At 35.6% G+C, this 21,999-nt stretch overlaps 1 protein-coding gene across 2 annotated transcripts; it reads left to right on the top strand.

Annotated features, from left to right (window-relative positions):
- Positions 1-340: 340 nt before the first annotated feature.
- LOC111882573 (L-ascorbate peroxidase 2, cytosolic) lies at positions 341-2,858 on the top strand. 2 transcript variants are annotated; one of them, XM_023878939.3, is made up of 9 exons: positions 341-412; positions 799-931; positions 998-1,172; positions 1,248-1,362; positions 1,434-1,519; positions 1,625-1,704; positions 1,786-1,888; positions 2,560-2,618; positions 2,700-2,858. In XM_023878939.3, exons 1-9 carry the CDS (start codon positions 376-378, stop codon positions 2,713-2,715), a joined length of 804 nt encoding a protein of 267 aa, XP_023734707.1. In that variant the 5' UTR covers positions 341-375; the 3' UTR covers positions 2,716-2,858. The 2 variants fall into 2 exon arrangements, with proteins under 2 accessions (XP_023734707.1, XP_023734706.1); XM_023878938.3 differs by lacking the exon at positions 341-412 and adding an exon at positions 484-600.
- The last annotated feature ends 19,141 nt before the right edge of the window (positions 2,859-21,999 follow it).

Here is a 21,999-nt window from a genome sequence, read left to right as displayed (position 1 = left end):
GTATAAACTATAAAGTATGATAACTATTTTTTTTTTTTTTTTTTAATTTAAAACGGTAAATTAATATTTTTATTACAAGATATAATATATAAATCCATTTTTTTTTAAATCTATACATGCTCTGTACTCGTACATTTTTCAAGTTGGTTGTTAGTTGAAAGAAGACAAGACGAATCCAGATGTAAAACAATGTAAAAAGAAGTTCTTAAAAACAAAAATTAAAAGCGTCTGTTTAGAAAAAGTGCAGGGACTATATTTGTAATTCACTGATTTTCATCTTAAAGTCGGCTCATATAAGTTACTGATCCAACGTTCACAATAAACACGTTGAAACCGAAAATCCCTGTTATAAAAGCATGTCATCTCCCCACTGTCATGTCAATCCTCGAGTTCCACTTTCATCTACTCACTGGTAATTACGTTATATATTTTTCTCCAATTACAATTTAATTGTATAATGCAAAACAAATTGTATGAACAATGTTATTTTAGATTTGATTGAGTCGTGATTTCATCTATTATCATCTTCTCGAATGACATCGGCGATCTTCTGGTTATATGCTTTGATTCTATGCTCATTGCACTTCAATTTTCCATTCGGTGTGTTACTTATAGAGTGAATCAACACATAAATTTGGTTACTACGCGTTCTCTATGAGTGATTTTGTTTTGAATCCTTTGATTTTGCTCATTCAGTTACACATCGCGCCTAATTTTCTTATCGGCTTTGGTTAAGTCGTGATATCATCGGCGAATGGCGATCTTCTTTTTACGTGCTTTGATTTTTTGAACTTTCAGTAATTTTCGAGACCATGGGGAAATCCTATCCAGCTGTGAGTGACGAATACATGAAAGCTGTTGATGAAGCGAAGAGGAAGCTTCGAGACTTATTCACTGAGCAGAACTGTGCTCCTCTGATGCTCCGAATGGCGTAAGCTAACAACACAGAGACTCCATTGTTCTTGTCGATTTTAATTTAACCTAATTATGGTTTCAGATTTCATTCTGCTGGAACTTTTGATGTGAACTCCAAAACCGGAGGTCCATTCGGAACCATGAGGCAAAAAGCTGAACAAGCTCATGGACCCAACGTTGGCCTTGACACTGCTGTCAATCTACTGGAACCAGTCAAACAAGAGCTTCCGATCATCTCATATGCCGACTTTTATATGGTGAATTAAATCACTAGTTTCATAAACTTAATTCATGTAATCTTTCAGACATTATTAATCTCCCTTTTCATTCAGTTGGCTGGCATTGTTGCTGTTGAGACCACCGGAGGACCAAATATCCCTTTCCACCCAGGCAGACAAGACAAAGACGAGCCACCAGCAGACGGGCGTCTCCCTCTTCCCAATCAGGGTTCGTAAAATCATGATGAAATTTAACTTAATTTCATTATGGATTTCGGGAATTAAGTTATTTCATTTCAGGAAGCGATCAATTAAGAGCTATATTTATCAACACCATGGGTCTGAATGATCAAGACATTGTTGCTCTTTCTGGTGGCCATACTTTGGTGATTAGCCATTTTATCATTTTTTTTTCGGTTAACTTATCCATCAAGTGGTTTGTTTATAGTAGTTTATAATGTAAGTGATTATATATTTATATGGTTCCATAGGGATCTTGCCATAGGGATCGATCTGGGATTGAAGGATCATGGACACGTAACCCGTTGACATTCGATAATAGCTACTTCAAGTAACACTTGTTTCAATTTATTTTTTTGTAAATCAAGATTTAAATTATTTGTAATTATTGATTCGGTTTAACCGGTTACAGAGAACTTCTAGCTGGTGAGAAGGAAGGGCTTGTTCAACTACCAACCGATAAGGCCCTCCTTGAAGATCCCGTTTTCCGTCCTCTCGTTGAAAAATTTGCTTTGGTACGTGCATTTATTTGTTATACTATAATGTATTTTACTGTATTATATATCCTCCCTAATAAATAAAGAACTTTTTCCACATGTCATGCTCTCTTTCAATTTGACAAATGTCAATTTGTGGTAATTTTGAATTAATTTTTTTTCCATATGTCATTTAATGGTTTTTTCTATTTTATTAAATTACATATTTTAATATAATAATTACAATAAATATAGTAATAAATGTATATCAATTTCATTAATGAGTCTACCTTCTAATTTCAAAAAAATTAAATTAAAGTTTATTAGTTTCTTTTGTTTATTTATTTAAAGTATTTATTTAATTTTAAAAGATAAAAAACATTATTTTAATAATTAATTATTTTTCTTATTTTCTTATAAATTCAAAGTTCTCAATTATTTAGACCTTCATATTTAACTTTTTTTTTAATTAACCCATGTAATACATGGGTCTCACAACTAGTATTATAAATGACATGACAGGACAAGACATGACATGATAAATTTTTTATGGCTATTTTTTTGAATGTTGTGGTATTTTGGTATATTGTTATTCTAACTTTTTGAATGAACTTTTATCCCATTGACATTAGTCGGTAACAGTTTTTGTGTGTCAACCAAAGTACAATTTTTTTATGTCTTGTTGTGTTTAACAAATATATTTTTCATAGGATCAAGATGCATTCTTTGGTGCTTATGCAGAATCATTCATGAAGCTATCTGAGTTGGGGTAAATCATCAGAATTATCTCTTATTTTTGTCTAACTATGAGGCAGATTTGCTAATTGTTTCGGCTTTTTTTTTTCTTCAGATTTGCTGATGCTTAAGATTTTATCAAAATAAAGGCAAAAAGAGTGGTGATACGTTACGTCTTTCATTTTTTCTCGTGTGCTCGTATGCTGTAATAATACACTCTATTTTGCGAAAGAAATAATCAATAATGAAATATTTTATATAATTTTGTCGTGTACATTTCCCTTAACATTTGAATCTAATCCTCAAACATAATCAAACTCACAGTTAATTATCAGTAATTTCCATTAACAAAGTTTTTAAACTAAATTTGGTTTCTAAAACATATACATTCGACAAATACTATTTTCTATCTTATTAAACAGTAGTAAGTAACAAAAAAACATCGATGGTACTGTTTTAAAAATGAGAAATTAAATTATCTCCTATCTTTTATTCCTATAATTATTCATACTCACTAAAATTATGACAGATCACCATTCAATTTAATTTTATTTGATATCTTTCTAATATAACCTTAATGAGTTAGTTAAAAAATATGTAATGATGACACTTGTCATAATTTTATTAGATAGGAGCATTTGTAGACATAAAAAATAAAAATCAATTTAATTTCTCTTTAAAAATATATACATTCGGAGTCAATGTTTGAATATGATATAATGGGGCACAAAAATATCAAATAATTTTTTTTGAGTCGATTCAAAACTATTTTAAATACCGATAACAAAGTTACATTACAAAAAAGTGTTCAAATACATATTATAATTGTCATCTATAAGTTGCCATATCTTGGAAACAATCTATGTCAACTTCGTCTGTAACTTTTGCTAATTATTCTATTTCAACGGCACAAATTAAAGAATTAAAAAATTATCATCGATCCGGTTTCTCAAAACCGATCTCATAAGCTCCATAGCCGAAAACAATGTCAACTTTACTACCTCCTATACCAAGTAATAAGAAATGTGTTTTCTTGTTTCCACCATGACTCTAGAAAGGTCGACGGCTCCATTCAAATTAGAAAACCGAACATATTGTTTCACAACATCATAATAAAAATTAAGTTGTGCAAGATTCCTCATTTTCACATTTGTAATATTATTCGGATATAACATACTCTATTTTACCATCTTTGATGCGTCAAATTGCAAAAATAAGTAAAAACTAACAAGGGCTAAAATCCGCCATATATGGATGAGCATCGGCAAGGGCGGAGCTTTATAGGGGCAAGGGGAGCTTCATAGTTCTGGTTTGGTTCTACAAATAAGTGTGTTCTTTAGGGATATATCTAGTTCTGAGTCCGCCCCGAACCAAACAGAGATTCGAGTCTCGAGAACCGATTTAATGGGAAATGGTGAACATAGAACCGAATTGAATACTTTGGATCTGGTTTTTTTCTGTATCAAATGCTCATCCATACCGTCATATTTGGCAATCAGGTCCTTATCTCTCTAAAACGATCACGAAACTCTTGAAATTGCATATCAAAAACCATGGTAAAGATATCAACTTATAATGAAGTTGATTGTTGATGTTGGTATTTTGTCTTCAGTCGACATGTCGACTTTTCAATATCATACTTTTCAAAATAGTATATTTCCTCTAAAAGATCTTTAAAACCATATTCTATAAAGTTTTGTAATTTTTTCCTTGTTATTTTTATCAGTGAAACCACTCCAATTATGTCTTGATCTTTTTTTGAAGAGCTTGTAACAACATATTTGTAAGCTAGGCAACATCAAGTGCAAATAAAACACAAAATTAAATGTTTTAAAATACAAAGTAACATTATGTGCTTGGTCCCGACTAAATCCATTTTTACCTTCCTTTTTTCAACATATTCAATGACTTTAAGAACTTCCTGAAATAAAGAAATTAAACTTGACATTGTTTTATAACAAGAACCCTAATATGTATCTTCAACTCGTATTAGTGAAAGTTCTTGATTTAACCATGTCCTAAGCTATCAATTGCGCGCTATAGCGTTTTGCGGAGATCAAGAACCGCTATTTTCTGTTTAGCGTTTTCATTTCGCGGTACCGCTATTAGCGGCGCTATTCACCGCTATTTACCGATATTTCAATAACCGCTATAGCGGCGCTACGGGCGCTATTCCATTTTTGTTCACATTTTTGGTCAATTGGTTACTTTTTTCAATAAAAAACTAGTCTTAATGATCTCACTACACTTTCATTTTAAAAAGCCCGAACAAATAACATAATTAAAAACATTCAAAGCAACTATGTTTACCGACAACTCTTTTTCTCATCTCTTTTTGAACTCACGCCAACTTGAGTTGCCATGGTCACACTCCATTAATGATTTTTGTAAATCGACCCACTCCTATGAGGCCACGACTTGGGACTCAACTCCTTAAATCAACCACGGACTACTAATACGATATTGAACCCATGCAATCCAATTAAACTCTATTTGATACTTTTACACTACCTAGTTTCCATATTAATATAATAGAATATTAAGTTATGTTTTTATATGACTTTTTAGGTTTGATGATATTAATTCTATATAGACTTATAGTATAATACTCAAATATATAAATTCTATATAAATATAATATAAAATTATAAATTATACGTAATATTAATAAACCGCTATATCACCGCTATACCACCACGATAACCGCGATCTCAAATAGCGGCATGTGATCGCTATTGAAATTTTGACCGCGATAACTGCATAGACCATGTCCTAGTTTCAATTTCGTCGATACCAATTGCTTATTGCACTTATCTTTTTATAACTTTCTCGAATCATATCTTTTTGTTGGCAGTAAGCACAAACCACAATCATACCAAGGGGAAACATTCAAGGAAATTTCCAACACCATTGCGATTTATTACAACGAACACAATCACTAGTTGAAGTTGGTGAGCAAAACGATATACATAAAAACCAAAATATTATCTTTTAAAATTGAGCTTTCAAACCATTAAATTCACCTCGTATATTGCTTTCTCCATCATAATCTTGTCATTTTTTTTCCATATTCAATACATGTTTAGCAAATAAAGAGTCTATGAAATATTACATGAACGACACCTACAAATTAATCTCTCCTTAACAGGCCCAAGTTTGTCAACATATCGCAAAACCACAACCATTTGTTCCTTCTTTGTCAACTAATAATGATATAACATCGCTAGTGAAACCACTTGATTATTTTTCGGAGCATTTTCATGTAAATTTACGGATATCCTCACTAAGTTTTCGAATTGGTTTTATTCTTTCCAAGAATTATCCTCTATGCAAAGATGCCTATAACTCATCATGTCTATGAAATGGTAATGAACTATTAAGTAGATGTCTACACACCTTAACTAAAGCATTTAATCCGATATGGTACGTTTTTCTTGAACTTTCACGTTGTTAATAAAAGCAATATAAATGGATTAGTGTTGTATTACTAAATCTTTACAAACATTTTCTTATACTCTGTCATAAAAACTATTAACCGTTCCGACATTAGTGTGTTGGCTATGAAGGAGACATAAATTATTTTTTTGATTTTGCTTTGTTACCATTTTTTCATGAGCCAAAAAATAAACACACAAATTGGGCTTTCTTATTTTCAAAATCAATTTTGCGAAGTGGCTAAGCCCAAATATCAATAATTTAAAAACCCAGCCCAAATATCATTGAGGGCGTTGTTATTAGTTTTTTAAATCCGAATTAAACCTATATTTTACATATGAATTTGAGAAAATTACACGGATGGTCCTTGTGGTTTGCATCCGCCCCTAATGCCTTCTTTTGTAAGTTAGGTTTCCGATACATGTTTATGCGACATTTTAAGAATAGTTTTGAAAGCCAACAATACTTGATAAAATTATTCATAATTTCGATAATTGATTCAATAAAATAGAATAGGCATATCGCACAAGTTAAGAATAATTAGATCTACAATTATGTTGGTTTAGTTGCAAGCTCAAGTTCACATCATTGTTTTATGTGTGGTAAATAATTATGTATACATATTTGATCATTTTTTATTTAAATTTTATATATGATTTAATGCATTGTTCAAAAAATTTAATTTTAATGAAAGATTAAAATGACATTTTGTTCGAAAACATCATTTGGTCAAAGGGTATTAATTTGATTTCACATTTTAACATATAGATTTGAATAGTTCAAATTGAATTAAAATCCAAGCTGAACTATCCAAATTATAATTTAGTTTTTGAGAGCCGATACATTCAAAAAAATATAAAAACTTAACAAAAGTCCCAAACTATTCAATGACTTGCTATCTTAGTCGAACTTGGTTGTCTCTTAAAATAGATTTTATGAATTTTAAGCAAACTTCTAAATAGCATATGAGGCATAACATGACATTAAGATTGAACTTCAAGCTTCATGAGTTATGATGTTATTTAATATATGACTTAAGACAACATTTGTCTATATAAGCAATATGTTTTATACTGTCACACAATTATATTGAACACCATGAATACATACAAAAAGAAAACAAATCACATAATTGTAAATCTATATAAACTATATCAAGTTTACAAAATCAACAACTAAATAAAAAAATGTTAACAAGAAACCAATGATTTCACACCCGATCGATAAAATGAAAATAAATAAATAAATAAATAACGGTACTTGGAAAAAACTTATGTCATAACGCCATGATGTGTTACACCTAATATCACTGCAATTAGAATTTTTCGGATACCAGAGTCTCACATTGCAACGATGTTCTTTTTAGAACATTGATTTTAGGTGACAAATAAATCAATCATATTTATTCTTTTTACTATAGTTGACTAAGATGACATGACATTGAATAATTTGTGGATTTATTGTTAAGTTTAACTTTTTTCCCAATGTCTTGACTTTTGGAAATCAAATTGTACTTTAATTTGAAGTTTGAATTATTATTATCCTTATTTGAAAAATCAAAATCAAAAAACATTTCTAATTAAAACGATGCTTTTGAAAAAACATATGTTATTTTAATGATAAATTATATATAAATGACTAAATATGTACATAGAAGATATAAATATTAACCTATTCGAGGGGTGAACAAAATTTGACTAGATTTTCTATTGTATGTCAAAATGGTTGTTTCTCAACAATTGAGAACTTTAATAATAAATTATGGACAAAACTGCAAAATTGGTCCCTGTGGTATTCAAAAAACTTTGGATAGGGTCCAAAATGTTTCCAACTTGCATGGATAGTCCAAAATCAAGGTTTTTCTTTGGTTTTGGTCCTAAAAATATTGAAATGTCCATTTTACCCTTATTATTTCTTTTTTCCATTTTTTATTGAGTTTAGTATTTAAAAAATTATAAAAAAATAAAAAAATATCACCCTACCCCTCTCCACGACTCCACCCATTGTACCCCATTCTCTCTCTCCCCCCCTCTCTCTCTCTCTCTCTCTCTCTCTCTCTTCTTCTTCTTCTTCTTCACCTGCAAATTAAAAAAAAGAGCAACCCATAACCCTATCGTTCTTCCATTTGATTTTCTCTTTGTCCCTCTCTTTCTCTCTTTCATACAAAACCTGCAACTCACGAAAAAATTCAGAACAAAAAATTTGTATGTGTGTGCACTTCGTTAGAAACCAAGATCCCCCGCAAACACCAGAACTCCAATGAGCACCGAAACTCCAAGATCGCCCCTACAATCTTCCCCTCTCCCTTTCACATGCAAAATCTTACTCTAACCTGCATCATCTTCCATTTCTCTATTGAAATCTTCCCGATGCAAAACTTATATACACTGATGAACACACATACATAGATACACACACACACAAAAACACTCTACAATCAATTTGCAGGTTTGAATCTTAACTTTACAAGCCCTAGTTTTGCAATATCCATGACAGTCAACCTTAGAATTTACAAGACCCGTGTTGAATCGATTCAACTGGTTCAGTTGGACCTTGATCCTATGATTGAAGGGTAAGACTTATATGTCTCTCCTATATTCTTATAGACCAAGAAACCCATCTGGATTAATCAGATGAAAAGATTCAGAATCTGGTCCATCCATAATACATTCATAGATTGAATCGATTTGAGCATGAGATGAATAGGTTTATCTAGGTTCTGAATCGCCGTCAGATTCAAATCGGAAAGATGGAATAACGCTAACACCCACAGTCGTGGATTGAATCGATTCTGGTGAGTTATGGTATTTGAGGGCTAATCGAGGCAAATTACGAACCAAATGGGGTTGCGGCGATAGCCGACGATGGTGCCGTTGACCACTTGACCACAAGTTTAAAGGATCATGGTGGTGTCATTGGGTTTAAGGAGGAGTATACGAAAGGAGAGGAAAAGTCTGAGTCGTGATCTTCTTGGTCATCGGAGTGTGTGTGTGTGTGTGTGTTTGTGTGTATGTGTGAAGTGGGTCCATTATTTTCTTTTCTATTTTTAATTAATAAAAGATTAAAATACAAATACAAAAAATACAAAAAGGAAATTTGAAGGGTAAAATCGTCCTTACAGGTTTCCCTAGGACCAAAACACATAAATTTCTTAATTTCAGGACTAAAACCACGAAAAGTATTCGATTTTGGACATATATTTTTTTTCATAAATAATAATAACTAGTATATTGATTTGCACGAAAAGTATTCGATTTTGGACATATATTTTTTTTTATAAATAATAATAACTAGTATATTGATTTGCTATATACTATAGAGGTTCTAGAACATTTCTTTTCACAATCTCTTTAAAAACCACTATGCATGTGGACTTATTTATTAGATAAAATTTTACTAGTGGTCCTTATGGTTTGATTTTGTTTCCCAAACAGTTTTTATGAAACCTTTTTATATGAATTGTCCATTTAGAAAAAAAAATTGCACCCTAATGGTCCTTATTGTGGATGTTCATTTGATGAAGCTCTTAAGTTGACCACATTTTCGATAAGAGTTATTTTTGACATTTTATGAAACTTCACCACATGACCATTTGTAAAACTTCGCTTAAGGGTCATTTGTGAAACTTCACTTAAGGGCCATTTGTAAAACTTTGTTGACAATTTGTGAAATTTAGTTATATAAATATTATATTTTCTATATTTTAGTTTTTTTAAAATTTTTTTATTTGATTTGTGAAATTTAAATGAATTCTATTAAATTTTGTATTAACTATCATAAATCAAATAATAAGTTTAAAAAACAAAAAAAATGTAATATTTATATATCTGAAAAAATAAAACTTACTAATTTTAATCATCATGTAAATTTATTTAGTTAATATATAAATAATTTTTGTTATATAAACTTTATCTAAAATATTTAAACTACAATACTGTAACATCCCAAAAATACGAGCCAAAAATTTCATTTTTAAAACATATGCTTAGTAAAACATTAGAAATAAAATGTTCACCGATCATAACATTTCATAAAAGATATCGCATGTCTGGAAAACATTTTCATAAAACGTAACAAATGTCAGAGTACAAATCCCCAGGAAGATCTCCTAGTGCGGAAATACGAGGCATGTGTGTGATGGGCCGCTACCGCGCCAGCTCCTTCCCCTTCGAAGAAGAGGTACCTGAAACCAAAACTGAAAACTGTAAGCACGAAGCTTAGTCAGTTCCCCCATCATACTTCATACCATACAAACATACAAAGAACAACTAGGAGATACGGGCCTCGCCCACACTCTGCTATCTGAGAGATACGGGCCTCGCCCACACTCCGCTATCCGAGAGATACGGGCCTCGCCCACACTCCGCTATCCGAGAGATACGGGCCTCGCCCACACTCTGCTATCAGAGAGATACGGGCCTCACCCACACTCCACTATCAGAGAGATACGGGCCTCACCCACACTCAGCTGCTCAACCATAACATACAAGTATCACACAGACAACGAGTATAAACAATTCTATCATACTGGCATATATCATAATCAAACTCAACTATGAGATACGGGCTCTGCCCACCCTCCGACACTAACATATCGTCTATACGGGCCGGCCTTGGTGCCTTAGACCCGTTACTACTGGAAGGAAACTCACCTCGAAAGGTAGCTACTGGTTTGTGTGGGAACTGACTGTCTTCTACTGTTGCTGTCCCGGAATTCCTACGGCTACAATTCCCACAAATCACTTAGTCAAATACTGCTAACCGAGCTTAGGGTAAAATGACCATTTACCCCCTAACCATCCCAAGAGTCATGGTCAAAGTCAACTGTCAGTTGACCCGACTCGCCGAGTTGGCTTGCCAACTCGCCGAGTCCCTATCCCTTTGTCTGACCATAAACCCGTCTCTACTCGTCGAGTTGAGCATTGACTCGACGAGTTTTCCTTCTAAACCAAAGTCCAATAGTCCTTCATCCTATTCGCCGAGTTGTATGAGCAACTCGTCGAGTACTAGGCAATCTTCATAGGACTCGCCGAGTTTTCTTCCAACTCGCCGAGTCTAAGGCTATCTTCATAGAACTCGTCGAGTTCCACCTTGGGACTCGCCGAGTCCCTTGACCCAGTTTCCATATGAGCCGAAACAGAGACATGCAACACTTCAAAGCCACAGATCCATGATCCTAGGGCATGCTTAACACGTAAAGTTGCAACCTTTACGTGCATTCATGGCCCTATAAGCTCAAAATGCAAGTTCCAAGTCCTTTAAGAGGTCATGCACTCAATGGGGTCCTTAATCACTTCAACCACAACAACTTTATGCTTCTAATACATCCATAAGGTCTAGATTTGGAGTATAACCCAACCATAAGGTTTCTCTTCAAGGATTTGGGGTTTTAGGGCTTAAAAGTAACAATTTAGGGACAAACAAGATCTAATAATTCAATAACCAAGATGGAAACTTTATTACCAGGATGGATGACTACAAATGAATGTGTTCTGGATCTAAGTCCCCTTCCTTGACCTCTTCAATCTCTCTCTTCTTCCACTTGCTCCAAAGTGCCCCAAAAGTCCCTTCACAAGACAACAATCACTCAAACTTGCCAATGGAGGTTAGGGTTTCGCTCTGAGGATGATAGAGGCTGAGATGGGGCTATAAGGACGTTTAAATAGGGTGCAAACCCTAAGGATTTGGGTCTCCTCCTGATTGACCTACTCGTCGAGTCCAGGCGTGGACTCGCCGAGTAGCTCACTTAAAGCCCGCACCCATCTCGACATCTACTCAGCGAGTTAGCGCTACAACTCGCTGAGTAGTTCTTCTAAAAAGAACTTTTAATCAAAATAAATACGTCCCAGGAATTGGGCGTTACAAATACATAAGTAATATTTTTGTTTTCTATTTTTTTTATTTAAATATATTTGAAGTATAAAAACATCATTCTATTACCTTTTAGTTTTTACGTGATGTAATATTCAAGATTTATCTTTATTTTTCTTATTCAAATATATTTACTTTTATGAAAAAAAATATGACGTGTTATTAAAAAAATGATATTATATAAATAATAGTACGTTGCTATTTGGTTTTAAAAATATAAGTATGTGGTTTTGGCTTACAGGTAAAAATATGTTTTCGTTTTGGTTTTATAATAAGAGTATGTTGTCTTTAATAAAAAAAATAAAAGTTCACAATCAATGAACTATATTGACTTTTAAAATATTAACTTAAATAGAACCAAATAAAATCCAGTTTAATTGGTTTGGATAAAAGTTAAATCTAAATAACATACAATAAGTTTTATATTGGTTCGATATAAACTTTTAATGTTTAATTTAATAAAATTATTTAGTTTTATCAAAATTTTAATACATTTTTAAATAAATACGTAAATTTTTCAAAGCAAAATTAAAAGTCATATCTTAGCTACTAATTCAATAATTAAATCTTTATGTCACTTTTGTTTTTTTTCACCTAAGTTGCTACATATGTTACAATAAACAATCATATGAATAATATAATAATATGACATTAATTTCATTCAGTATTTTATATGTTTAAAATGTTTGTATTTCAGAAATAATAATGTATCATTTCTTTTTAAAAAATAAATATATTTGTATAAGAAAAAATAAAATAAAATCTCGAAAATAATATCACATAAAAACTAAAAGTATATAAATAGATGTTTTTATACTTTAAATATTTTTAGATGAAAAATAGAAAATAAAAATATTAAATGATGTATTGTAGTTTAAATATTTTAGAAAATGCAATATTTATATAACTACACGTTAGAAATGTTCCTTAGGTGAAGTTTCACAAATGGTCCCTATGGAAGTTTCATAAATAGTCCTCAGTAGGGATGAGAATTAAAACCAAAAAATCGGACGGGAACCAGAATCAGACCAGAACCGGAATTGTTAGAACCAGAATATATAGAACCGGTTTTGGTTCCGGGTTTCAAAATTGGCTTTATCTAGGTTCCGAGTAATCCGGGTTTGGGTCCATTTGGTCCGAGCAAGCCGAGTCTAAGAACCGAAATAAGTGTTAGGAACCAGAACCGGTTTCTGTGAAACGTTTAAAACATGCATATCTCATTCGTTTCAAGTCGGATTGACAACATGTAGTTTAGAGTTTGTACATGGTTTTAGATTATAAATTTATCATTTTTAGTTTTATATTCATTGACTTACAGTCCCCCGAAGTCAAGATATCAAAGTTAGAAGTTTTTAGTTTTTCAGCTTTTTAGTATTCTATGCAAGTTTTAAAACAGGCATATATAATTCGTTTGAAATCAGATTGACATGCGGTTTTTTCCAACTTGTAGTTTAGAGTTTGTACATGATTTTAGACTATAATTTTGTCATTTTTCATTTAATATTCAATTACTTACAGTCCCCAGAGTCGATATACCAAAGCTGAAAATTTTCAACTTTTCAGCTATTTGTTTTTGTACTTTGAATTTTGTGAAAATGTTAACACATACATATCTCATTCATTTAATGTTGGATTAATATGTGGTTTTTTCTGGAGTGTAGTTTAGAGTTTGTATATGATTTTAAACTATAATTTTGTCAATTTTGGTTTCTTATTCAATGACTTACAGTTCCCCGAAGTCGGGATATCAATATGAAAATTTTCAAAGTTCAACACACTAAGTAGTAAGCAACTACCAAAAAAATTTGGTTTTTGCGGGTTTTCCGGTTCTAAACCCACTTTATCTGGTTCCAACCTACTCACTTTGATGTTTTCGAGTTTTCCGGTTCTAGACCCACTTTACCCGGTATCGTACCGAAATCGGTTCCTATATACCAGTCTGGTTTCTGGTTCTACAAAATCCCGTTAACCGGTTCTAAGTTTTCCAGGTTTGGGTCCATCCAGTCTGGGTTTGGACCCACTTTCTGTAACATTCACGATTTAGGGGTATGTTCCTTTATACCCTATTTGTAAAATTATTTTCATTTTGGTCCCTAGACGAGTACGTTGGGCGTACTCTATGAGTATGCTGAGCTTACTGGCTCGAAGATTGGACGCGCAGGCACCCACGTACGTTGGGCGTATGCTAAGCAGGAGTAAACCGTGATTTTCAGGGTTTGTGCCCTATTTAAGCAACTTATGTTGCCTTGGGTGCATCTTATGTTCAATCTCCACTTCTCAAAACCCTAAGATTGAAACCCTAATTGTCATTTGTGAGATTTGAGCTTGGAAGTGAGATTTGGTAGTGTTTTTGGTGATTTGAAGGAAGAAGAACACTTGAAGGTTGCTTTTGTTGTGGCTTGACGTTGTGGATCCAGATTTCTCTCATCATTTCCAGCTTCATTGAGGTATAAAGCTTTAAAATTGCTCCTTGTTTGCTTAGATCTAGTCTTGATGTAGTTTTGGTCCTATTTTGGTCAAATGTTGAGATCTAGTGGATTCCTTCCACTCCAGAAGTTAGGAGTTGCTTTTCTTGATGTTTCTTAGGTCCTTAGTCCATAAAGTTAGCATCTTTATGGTTGTGGATCAACCATGCATGTGTTTAGGTCATTATGGTGAAAGTAGAGTGCTAATTGTAAGATTTGGGTTCTTTTGAGCCATACAAAGGCTCCAAGTTCATGACTTTAAGGATTAAGACATTTTTTTAGACTTGGATTTGAAATTTGTATGTTGGAAGGCAAGTAATAGAGTCTCCACCTTTGGGACAAAAACCCTAAAAATGGTCCATAATGCACAAATCCAAAAAGGTTAAGAAAGCTTTGAGCTTTTTACCTCCAACTGATGCTCCAACCTCTGAAAAGCTCAGATCCAAGGCTTGCACTCCAACTTTAGCTTCTTAAATGGCACCTTCTTCTCTTCAAAGGCACACAAGAACACTATCAAGCTCAAACATACACACACAAGCTCTAGAACGAGGGTTTGGCACTCTTAGGGTTTCACTCTCTAGAAATGGTGGCTAAAAGTGAGGCCAATATGTTCCTTTTATGGGGCTCACTCCCACAATTAGGGTTTCAATATGAACCTAGTACGCGCAACGTACACTATGGTACGCCCAGCGTACTGGGTAGCCTCCGCGTCAAGAACACGCTCATGAGTACGCGCATCGTACCCTCCAGTACGCCCCGCGTACTTAATTGACAAAAAATATTTTCAAGGACTAAATTTGATAACTTGAGGAAAGAAAGGATCAAAGAGATAAACCTGAATTCCGGGATGTTACAATTCTCCCCCACTAGAACTAGACTTCGCCCGAAGTCATGCTCTGCAAACAACTCTGGATGCTGCTCCCGCATCTCTGAGTCTGATTCCCAAGTCATCTCGGACCCTCTCCGATGTTGCCACTGAACCTGAACCAAGGATATTTCTTTGTTCCTCAAAGACTTCAGCTTGGAATCCATAATCGCGATCAGTATCTCAGTATAATTCAGGCCCGCATCCACCTAAATATCCCTTAGTGGAACCACTACCGCCTCATCAGCCACACACTTCCTCAACTGTGACACATGAAAGGTGTCATGAATCTGACTCAACTCCTCGGGTAGCTCTAAACAATAAGCTACCTTACCCACTCTAGCGGCCACTCTGAAAGGACCAATGTATCGGGGTCCTAGCTTGCCCTTCCTCCTGAACCGAATCACCGCCTTCCACGGGGATACCTTCAGGAGAATGAAATCCCCAACCTGGAACTCAAGCTCAGACCGCCGCCTGTCCGCATAACTCTTTTGGCAGCTCTGGGTCGTCAGTAACCTCTGTCTGACTTGCTGAATCTGCTCGGTCTTCTTCAGCACTATCTTCGTGCTGCCCATCACCCTCTGTCCCACCTCTCCCCAGCAAATAGGAGTTCGACACCTCCTCCCATACAGAAGTTCGAAAGGTGGCATACCAATACTCGAATGATGGCGATTGTTATAAGAAAACTCAGCCAATGGTATATAGGTGTCCCAACTTCCTCCGAAGTCCAGGACACATGCACGCAACATGTCCTCGAGCGTATGAATCGTCCGCTCACTCTGCCCGTCCGTTTGTGGGTGATACGTAGTGCTGAAGTGCAGGCGCGTGCCCAAATCCTCATGGAATTTCTTTCAAAACCTAGAAATGAAACGCACATCCCGATCTGACACTATGGACGTCGGCACTCCATGCCGAGCCACCACCTCTCTCACATATAGAAATGAAGTGAGCACTCTTCGTTAGCCGTTCCACAATCACCCAAATCGCGTCGACACCCTGTGCGGTCCTCGGCAATTTGGTGATAAAATCCATGGAGATTTGTTCCCATTTCCACCGTGGAACCTCTAACGGCCACAACTAGCCATGCGGACGCTGATTCTCGGCCTTGACCCGACGACAGGTTAAGAACCTCTCAACCACCCAAGCCACATACCTCTTCATACAGGGCCACCAATAGTCCCTCTTCAGATCCAAATACATCTTAGTGGCCCCGTAATAGATCGAAAATCTCGATCTATGCGCCTCCTCCATTAAAATGCTACGAGCTCCGCCCGTATAAGGCACACAAACCCAACCTCGAAAGGTCATAAGTCCCCGACTATCCATCACAAACTCGGATACCTGCCAAATCACTCACTCCTTCTTGCGGTTCTTTGGTCTCACGGCCTCCGCCTGGGCCTCTCGAATGGTATCCAACACCAGAGTCATCACAGTTATCCTCATACATATATCCCGAATCAGGGCACTCTCCACCTTGCGACTCAGGGCATCGGCTACCACGTTAGCCTTGACCGGGTGATACAGAATCTCACAATCATAATCTTTTACCACGTCAAACCACCTTCTCTGGCGCATATTCAGGTTAGGTTGGTCCATCAGATATTTCAAGCTCTTGTGGTCTGTGTATATGGTACACCAAACCCCGTACAAGTAATGGCGCCAGATCTTGAGGGCGAACACTACTGTCCCCAACTCTAAATTGTGGGTGGGATACCTCGACTCATGAGGCTTCAACTGCCTTGATGCATATGCTATCACGTTCCCTCTCTGCATTAGCACTGCACCTAACCCTGATGTAGATGCATCGCAGTAAACCACAAAGTTCTCAATTCCCTCAGGAAGAGCCAACACTAGAGCTTTGCACAATCTCTGGAGAAGAGTCTCAAACGAGGTCTGCTGCTCAGGACCCCAAGTAAAAGCAACACCCTTCCGGGTCAACTTGGTGAGAGGAACGACGATCTTGGAGAAATCTCTAATAAATCTCCGATAGTAGCCGGCCAACCCCAGAAAACTCCTGATCTCGGTGGGGGATGTCGGCACCACCCAACTCATAACCGCCTCAATCTTGGCCGGGTCGACCAAAATCCCATTCTGATTAACGAGGTGTCCCAAGAACTGGACCTCTCGTAACCAGAAATCATACTTGGAGAATTTGTCAAAAGCCTCTTCGATCTCAATACTCCAAGGACTTCTCTCAAATGCTCATCATGTTGCTCTCTGGACCTCGAATCATGGCTGTAAAAATCAGTCTAGGCGGCCGATTAATCGGCGCCTAGACGCTTGGCGGCCTCCAACTGCCTACGAATAGGTGCTAGAGGGTTAGGCTAGGTGGCCTTGGTCAATATCGGTCAAAACCGGCCCAACTCGGACCAAATCGGTCCAACTCAGACCTAATCGGTCCAGCTGACTCTATAGGACCCATCGGCTCAAAGGAACCAACTTGCCTAAAACATAACTGCATTTGTTTCCATATGAAGGATTCCCTTTTATAGAGTTTATTTTCTTTGATAGAATGCTCCCTGCTTCGATGTGGGATGCTCAAACTTTTTCACTTCCATATATGTCCTTTTCCTTACGTTCTTCCCCATTTTTCTTGATGGTCTGACTCGTACCCTACTCGACTCCGACTCCTCTCCTCTTGCTTCCGTTAACCATTAGCCATCGACTCCTCTCCTGCTATTGTTAGCCATTAGCCATCGAAGAAAGATGAGGTTGAATGGAACATATCTGATTTGAAAACGTGATGACACCCCTGAAGCAAACATGATGACGCGATCTCAAATGTTCTTATTCCATTCGTTCCCGGTTATCCTTCAATTGCTGCTCCATCGTCGATTAGTTCTTCAATCATGATCAACCATCATTCCTACATTGTCATTTTCCTCCCACTATTGCTCAATTCTCGACTCAGCCATCGTGATCTGCTCCACCATTCCTTTCCAACGATGCCCTCCGAATCGCAAATTGTCACAACTCCCTTGAATCTATTATGTAGGTTAGTTCTTCAATCCATGACGCAAATTGTAATTGAATTTGTGTTGATGGATATCTCAGGGATTGAAATGGGGTTGTGTAATTGAATCGGTGCTTATCTTGTAATTGAATCCGTCACAACAGGTGCACACCAACTGTTTGATATTTTGTCTCAGTGAATTTTGATTCACATTCCTTGTTTAACTGACTGAATAGTGATTATAAGGAGGGTTAATTGGAAGGAACAGGAAACGACTAGTTTAATTCTCCACTTCTTCTTGTTTAATTTTTCAATTTGAGTTCTCCTCCAACCATTTCTCATTGTTTAATTAAATATTAAGTTGTTTTGTAATTTGAGTTATCCTCCATAACCTGTTAACTGTTAATGATATGTTAAGCATTTGTAAGTTAGGTTGAGTGATGTTTTTCATTTAAGCATAACATGTTAATTGTTAAGTGGAGTGATTATAAAACTCACTTCTCAAATATGCTCATGTTAACTGTTAATTTGATTGATAATGTTTGGTTTATTGTTAATGTGTTAATTTGTTTTTAATGTGTTAAAGCTCCAATTAAAGGTTACTATCCAATTCAGACCTTTGAACCGAATCAAGCAAAGAAGCCAAGAAGGAGACCAAGAAAGAAAGCTTCTAAAACTGTTCTTGTTCCTTTAACATTCAAAAGTCACAATGGAATAGTTAGTTATTTAGATGTGATGTATTAAGGATCAAAGGGGTTTTTTGTAATCATAGTTTCATGTAATAATGTTATATTTATTATATTTTAATTGATATAATTTTATATTTATTAATGTTATATATAATGTTATATTCTTAGGATTAATGTTATATTTATTAATTTATTAATAATTAATGGTCCCCGATTAATCCCCGCCTAGCCGATTAATCCCTTGACCCCACTCCACCGCCGAGATACCGTCGAGCGATTTTTGCAACCTTGCCTCGAATACACCAAAATATCGTCGGAGGTAAAAGGAAGCAGGAGATACGATCGAAAGCTCGGGAACTGAAGAAAGAAAAAAAATGCTAAACCATGAAGCTACTCGACGAGTACATACGAAGATTCGCAAAGCAACACGTAAAGTCCTTGTCTTATACGGATTCTTCAAGGGGACTCGACGAGTCGGTTGTCTACTCGACGAGTAGCCCCTGTTTTGAGAAATCTATAAATAAAAGCAACAAATCCGAATTGACCCTCTCTCTGGCTTTTGGGAAGCTTACTTGGCGACTAAGGAGACTACTGGAGACCTGAAGAACATGAGAAGAATCCTAATCCTCAATTCTAATAAGAATAAGGCAACTTAGGTTTAATATTCCACTTTACCTTTGAATAAAACTATGTCTAGCTTGTGTGAATTCGTTTTTAGGCTTTCATCTACTGTAATTATGAACTAATTTCATTAGTTTCTGTTTAGGGTAGAAAAGTTTGCTCTTATGGTTTAATTTACTATTTTGATTAATTGTTATGTGGTGAATTTTGTTAAATTAAGCTTGTTAAGGATCCTTATGCATTAACCACAACTATTTTTTGTTAATTGCGGAGTAATTAAGCTGCATGAACATCTCTTAATTGCTTATCTCATATGATTTATGTGAACATATTACTATATGCCTAGGAATAGTGAATATGAAACTAGGATTAACTAGAGAATGGGTAAATTAATGTGTGACCTTGTGTGATACACCATCATCAAGAGGTTAATTGAATCACCAATTTAATTAGCTAATTACAAGTCTTATTTAACCCGAATAATTAAACTAGGGAATTTATTAGTTTAATCACTTGATCACTGCTTAAATTAATTTATTTTCTAAGGATTGGTAATAACGAATGTGAATCTAATCACCTTACTCGGTAGCCAAATAACAATTAACCCATTATACTATCATAAAAATTAACCATAGGAGTAAATGAGTTGAACCTAAACAGAAACCCTTTTGATCATTGAATTTAGTTGGTTTTTACATGTTTTCAGTTGTTAGTTAATTAGTTAAGTTTTATTTAAGTTTCTAGTCTTGCAAGAAACCCCTCTATTTTACTAATTGTTTTAGAGAATTCTAGTAGTTAGATTAATTTCTGTTCCCTGAGTTCGATACCCTACTTGCTAATTCATATTACCAATTGACAGGTCCATTGCCTCTTGTGTGTCAAATTCATAAATAAAAAGTAGGTTAAAACTAGTTAGTTAAACACACATCAAGTTTTTAGGCGCCGTTGTCGGGGAACGGTTCAAAAATTAACTCTAATTTCTAGTATTACCGATCCTTTGTGTGAGATTAATCTTGCACAAAGTTACTACTTTAGTAGTCTAGGTATCCTCCACTTCCCTTTCCGGATCGAGCTAGACAAGAAAAAAATGAAGTTGATTACCAAAAGTTTCTGGAACACATAAATGCTCTCCAAATTAATATGCCATTCATAGAAGCGGTTGCACAAACGCCGAAATATGCCAAATTCCTCAAGGAGCTTCTAACTAATAGAAAGAAGATGGAAGAAGTGAAGAAAGTGGTCCTAAATGAGAATTGTTCAGCTGCCATGTTGAAAAAACTATCTAAGAAGAAAGGTGATCCGGGAAGCTTAACATTGCCTTGCCAATTTGGAAACTTAGCTACCATTTATGCATTGGCTGATTCAGGGGCAAGTGTAAATCTCATGCCATACTCGTTTTTCAAGAAATTAGACCTTCCGGAGCCAAGGCCAATTTGAATGGCGATTCACCTAGCAAATAAAATGGTCACATTCCCGAGAGGAATATGTGAAGATCTATTGGTGAAGGTTGATAAGTTCGTGTTTCCTGTAGAATTTATATTTTTAGACATGGAAGCGGATCCACAAGTCTCTATAATACTTGGAAAACCTTTTCTTAACACCGCAAGTGCTATACTTGACATGCGAGATTCTAAAGTTACCCTTCAGGTAGGAGATGAATTAGTCACTTTTGGGGTTGATCATGCCATGAAACATCCAAGGAGTAGCGATGACACACCATTTTCGGTTGACATGTTGGAAGAATTAATGGAGGAATGGGACGAAGATGAGTCAAACAAGTCCACCGTCACACATGAAGAAGAATTTGATGCGGAAAGAGACTTGCTGGAAATAGAAAGACTACTCGAGGAAGCTGAGTATAATGATCTAATCAGAAGTGCAGAACACCCGACTCGCTGAGTAGCCTCGACCGACTCGACGAGTCCATGTGAAGAAACCCGATCAGTCGCGGATTTTACGAAGGGCTCGATGATTCCCCTCACTGGACTCGACATGTTCAACATTCAAAACATGAAAACTGAGCTTAAGGCATTACCAGATCACTTGGAGTATGCGTTTCTTGATGATGGCCAATAAAAACCCGTAATTATAGCTGTTGATTTGGCCAAACATGAGAAAGAAAGTCTTGTGGGTGTACTAAGGAAGAGGCAAGGTGCTATTGCATGGAAGATCACCGACATTAAAGGAATTAGTCCAGATTATTGTTCTCATAAGATTAACTTAGAAGATGGAGCTAAACCTGTAGTTCAACGCCAAAGAAGACTTAACCCGAACATGCAAGAAGTAGTAAAAAAGGAGGTGGTTAAACTACTCGATTTCGAAATCATTTACTCAATCTCCGATAGCCCGTGGGTGAGCCCGGTGCAAGTGGTACCGAAAAAAGAGGCATGACGGTGGTGGTCAATGAGGATAACGAATTAATTCCAACAAGAACGGTAACCGGGTGGCGAGTTTGCATAGATTATAGAAAGCTAAATGATGCCACATGCAAGGATCACTTTCCTTTACCCTTTATC

The sequence above is a fragment of the Lactuca sativa genome, chromosome 9 (genome assembly GCF_002870075.4).
Source record: "Lactuca sativa cultivar Salinas chromosome 9, Lsat_Salinas_v11, whole genome shotgun sequence".
NCBI classification, from domain to species: Eukaryota; Viridiplantae; Streptophyta; class Magnoliopsida; order Asterales; family Asteraceae; genus Lactuca; species Lactuca sativa.
The sequence above is the reverse complement of the archived record's forward strand: the minus strand, read 5'-3'. Positions and strand labels throughout refer to the sequence as shown.

Coding starts and splice junctions, on each gene's coding strand:
- LOC111882573 (XM_023878938.3), top strand. CDS start 534: ATGACATCGGCGATCTTCTGGTTATATGCTTTGATTCTATGCTCATTG. Junction 1,173..1,247: donor CATATGCCGACTTTTATATG/GTGAATTAAATC, acceptor CTTTTCATTCAG/TTGGCTGGCATTGTTGCTGT. Junction 1,889..2,559: donor TCGTTGAAAAATTTGCTTTG/GTACGTGCATTT, acceptor TATTTTTCATAG/GATCAAGATGCATTCTTTGG.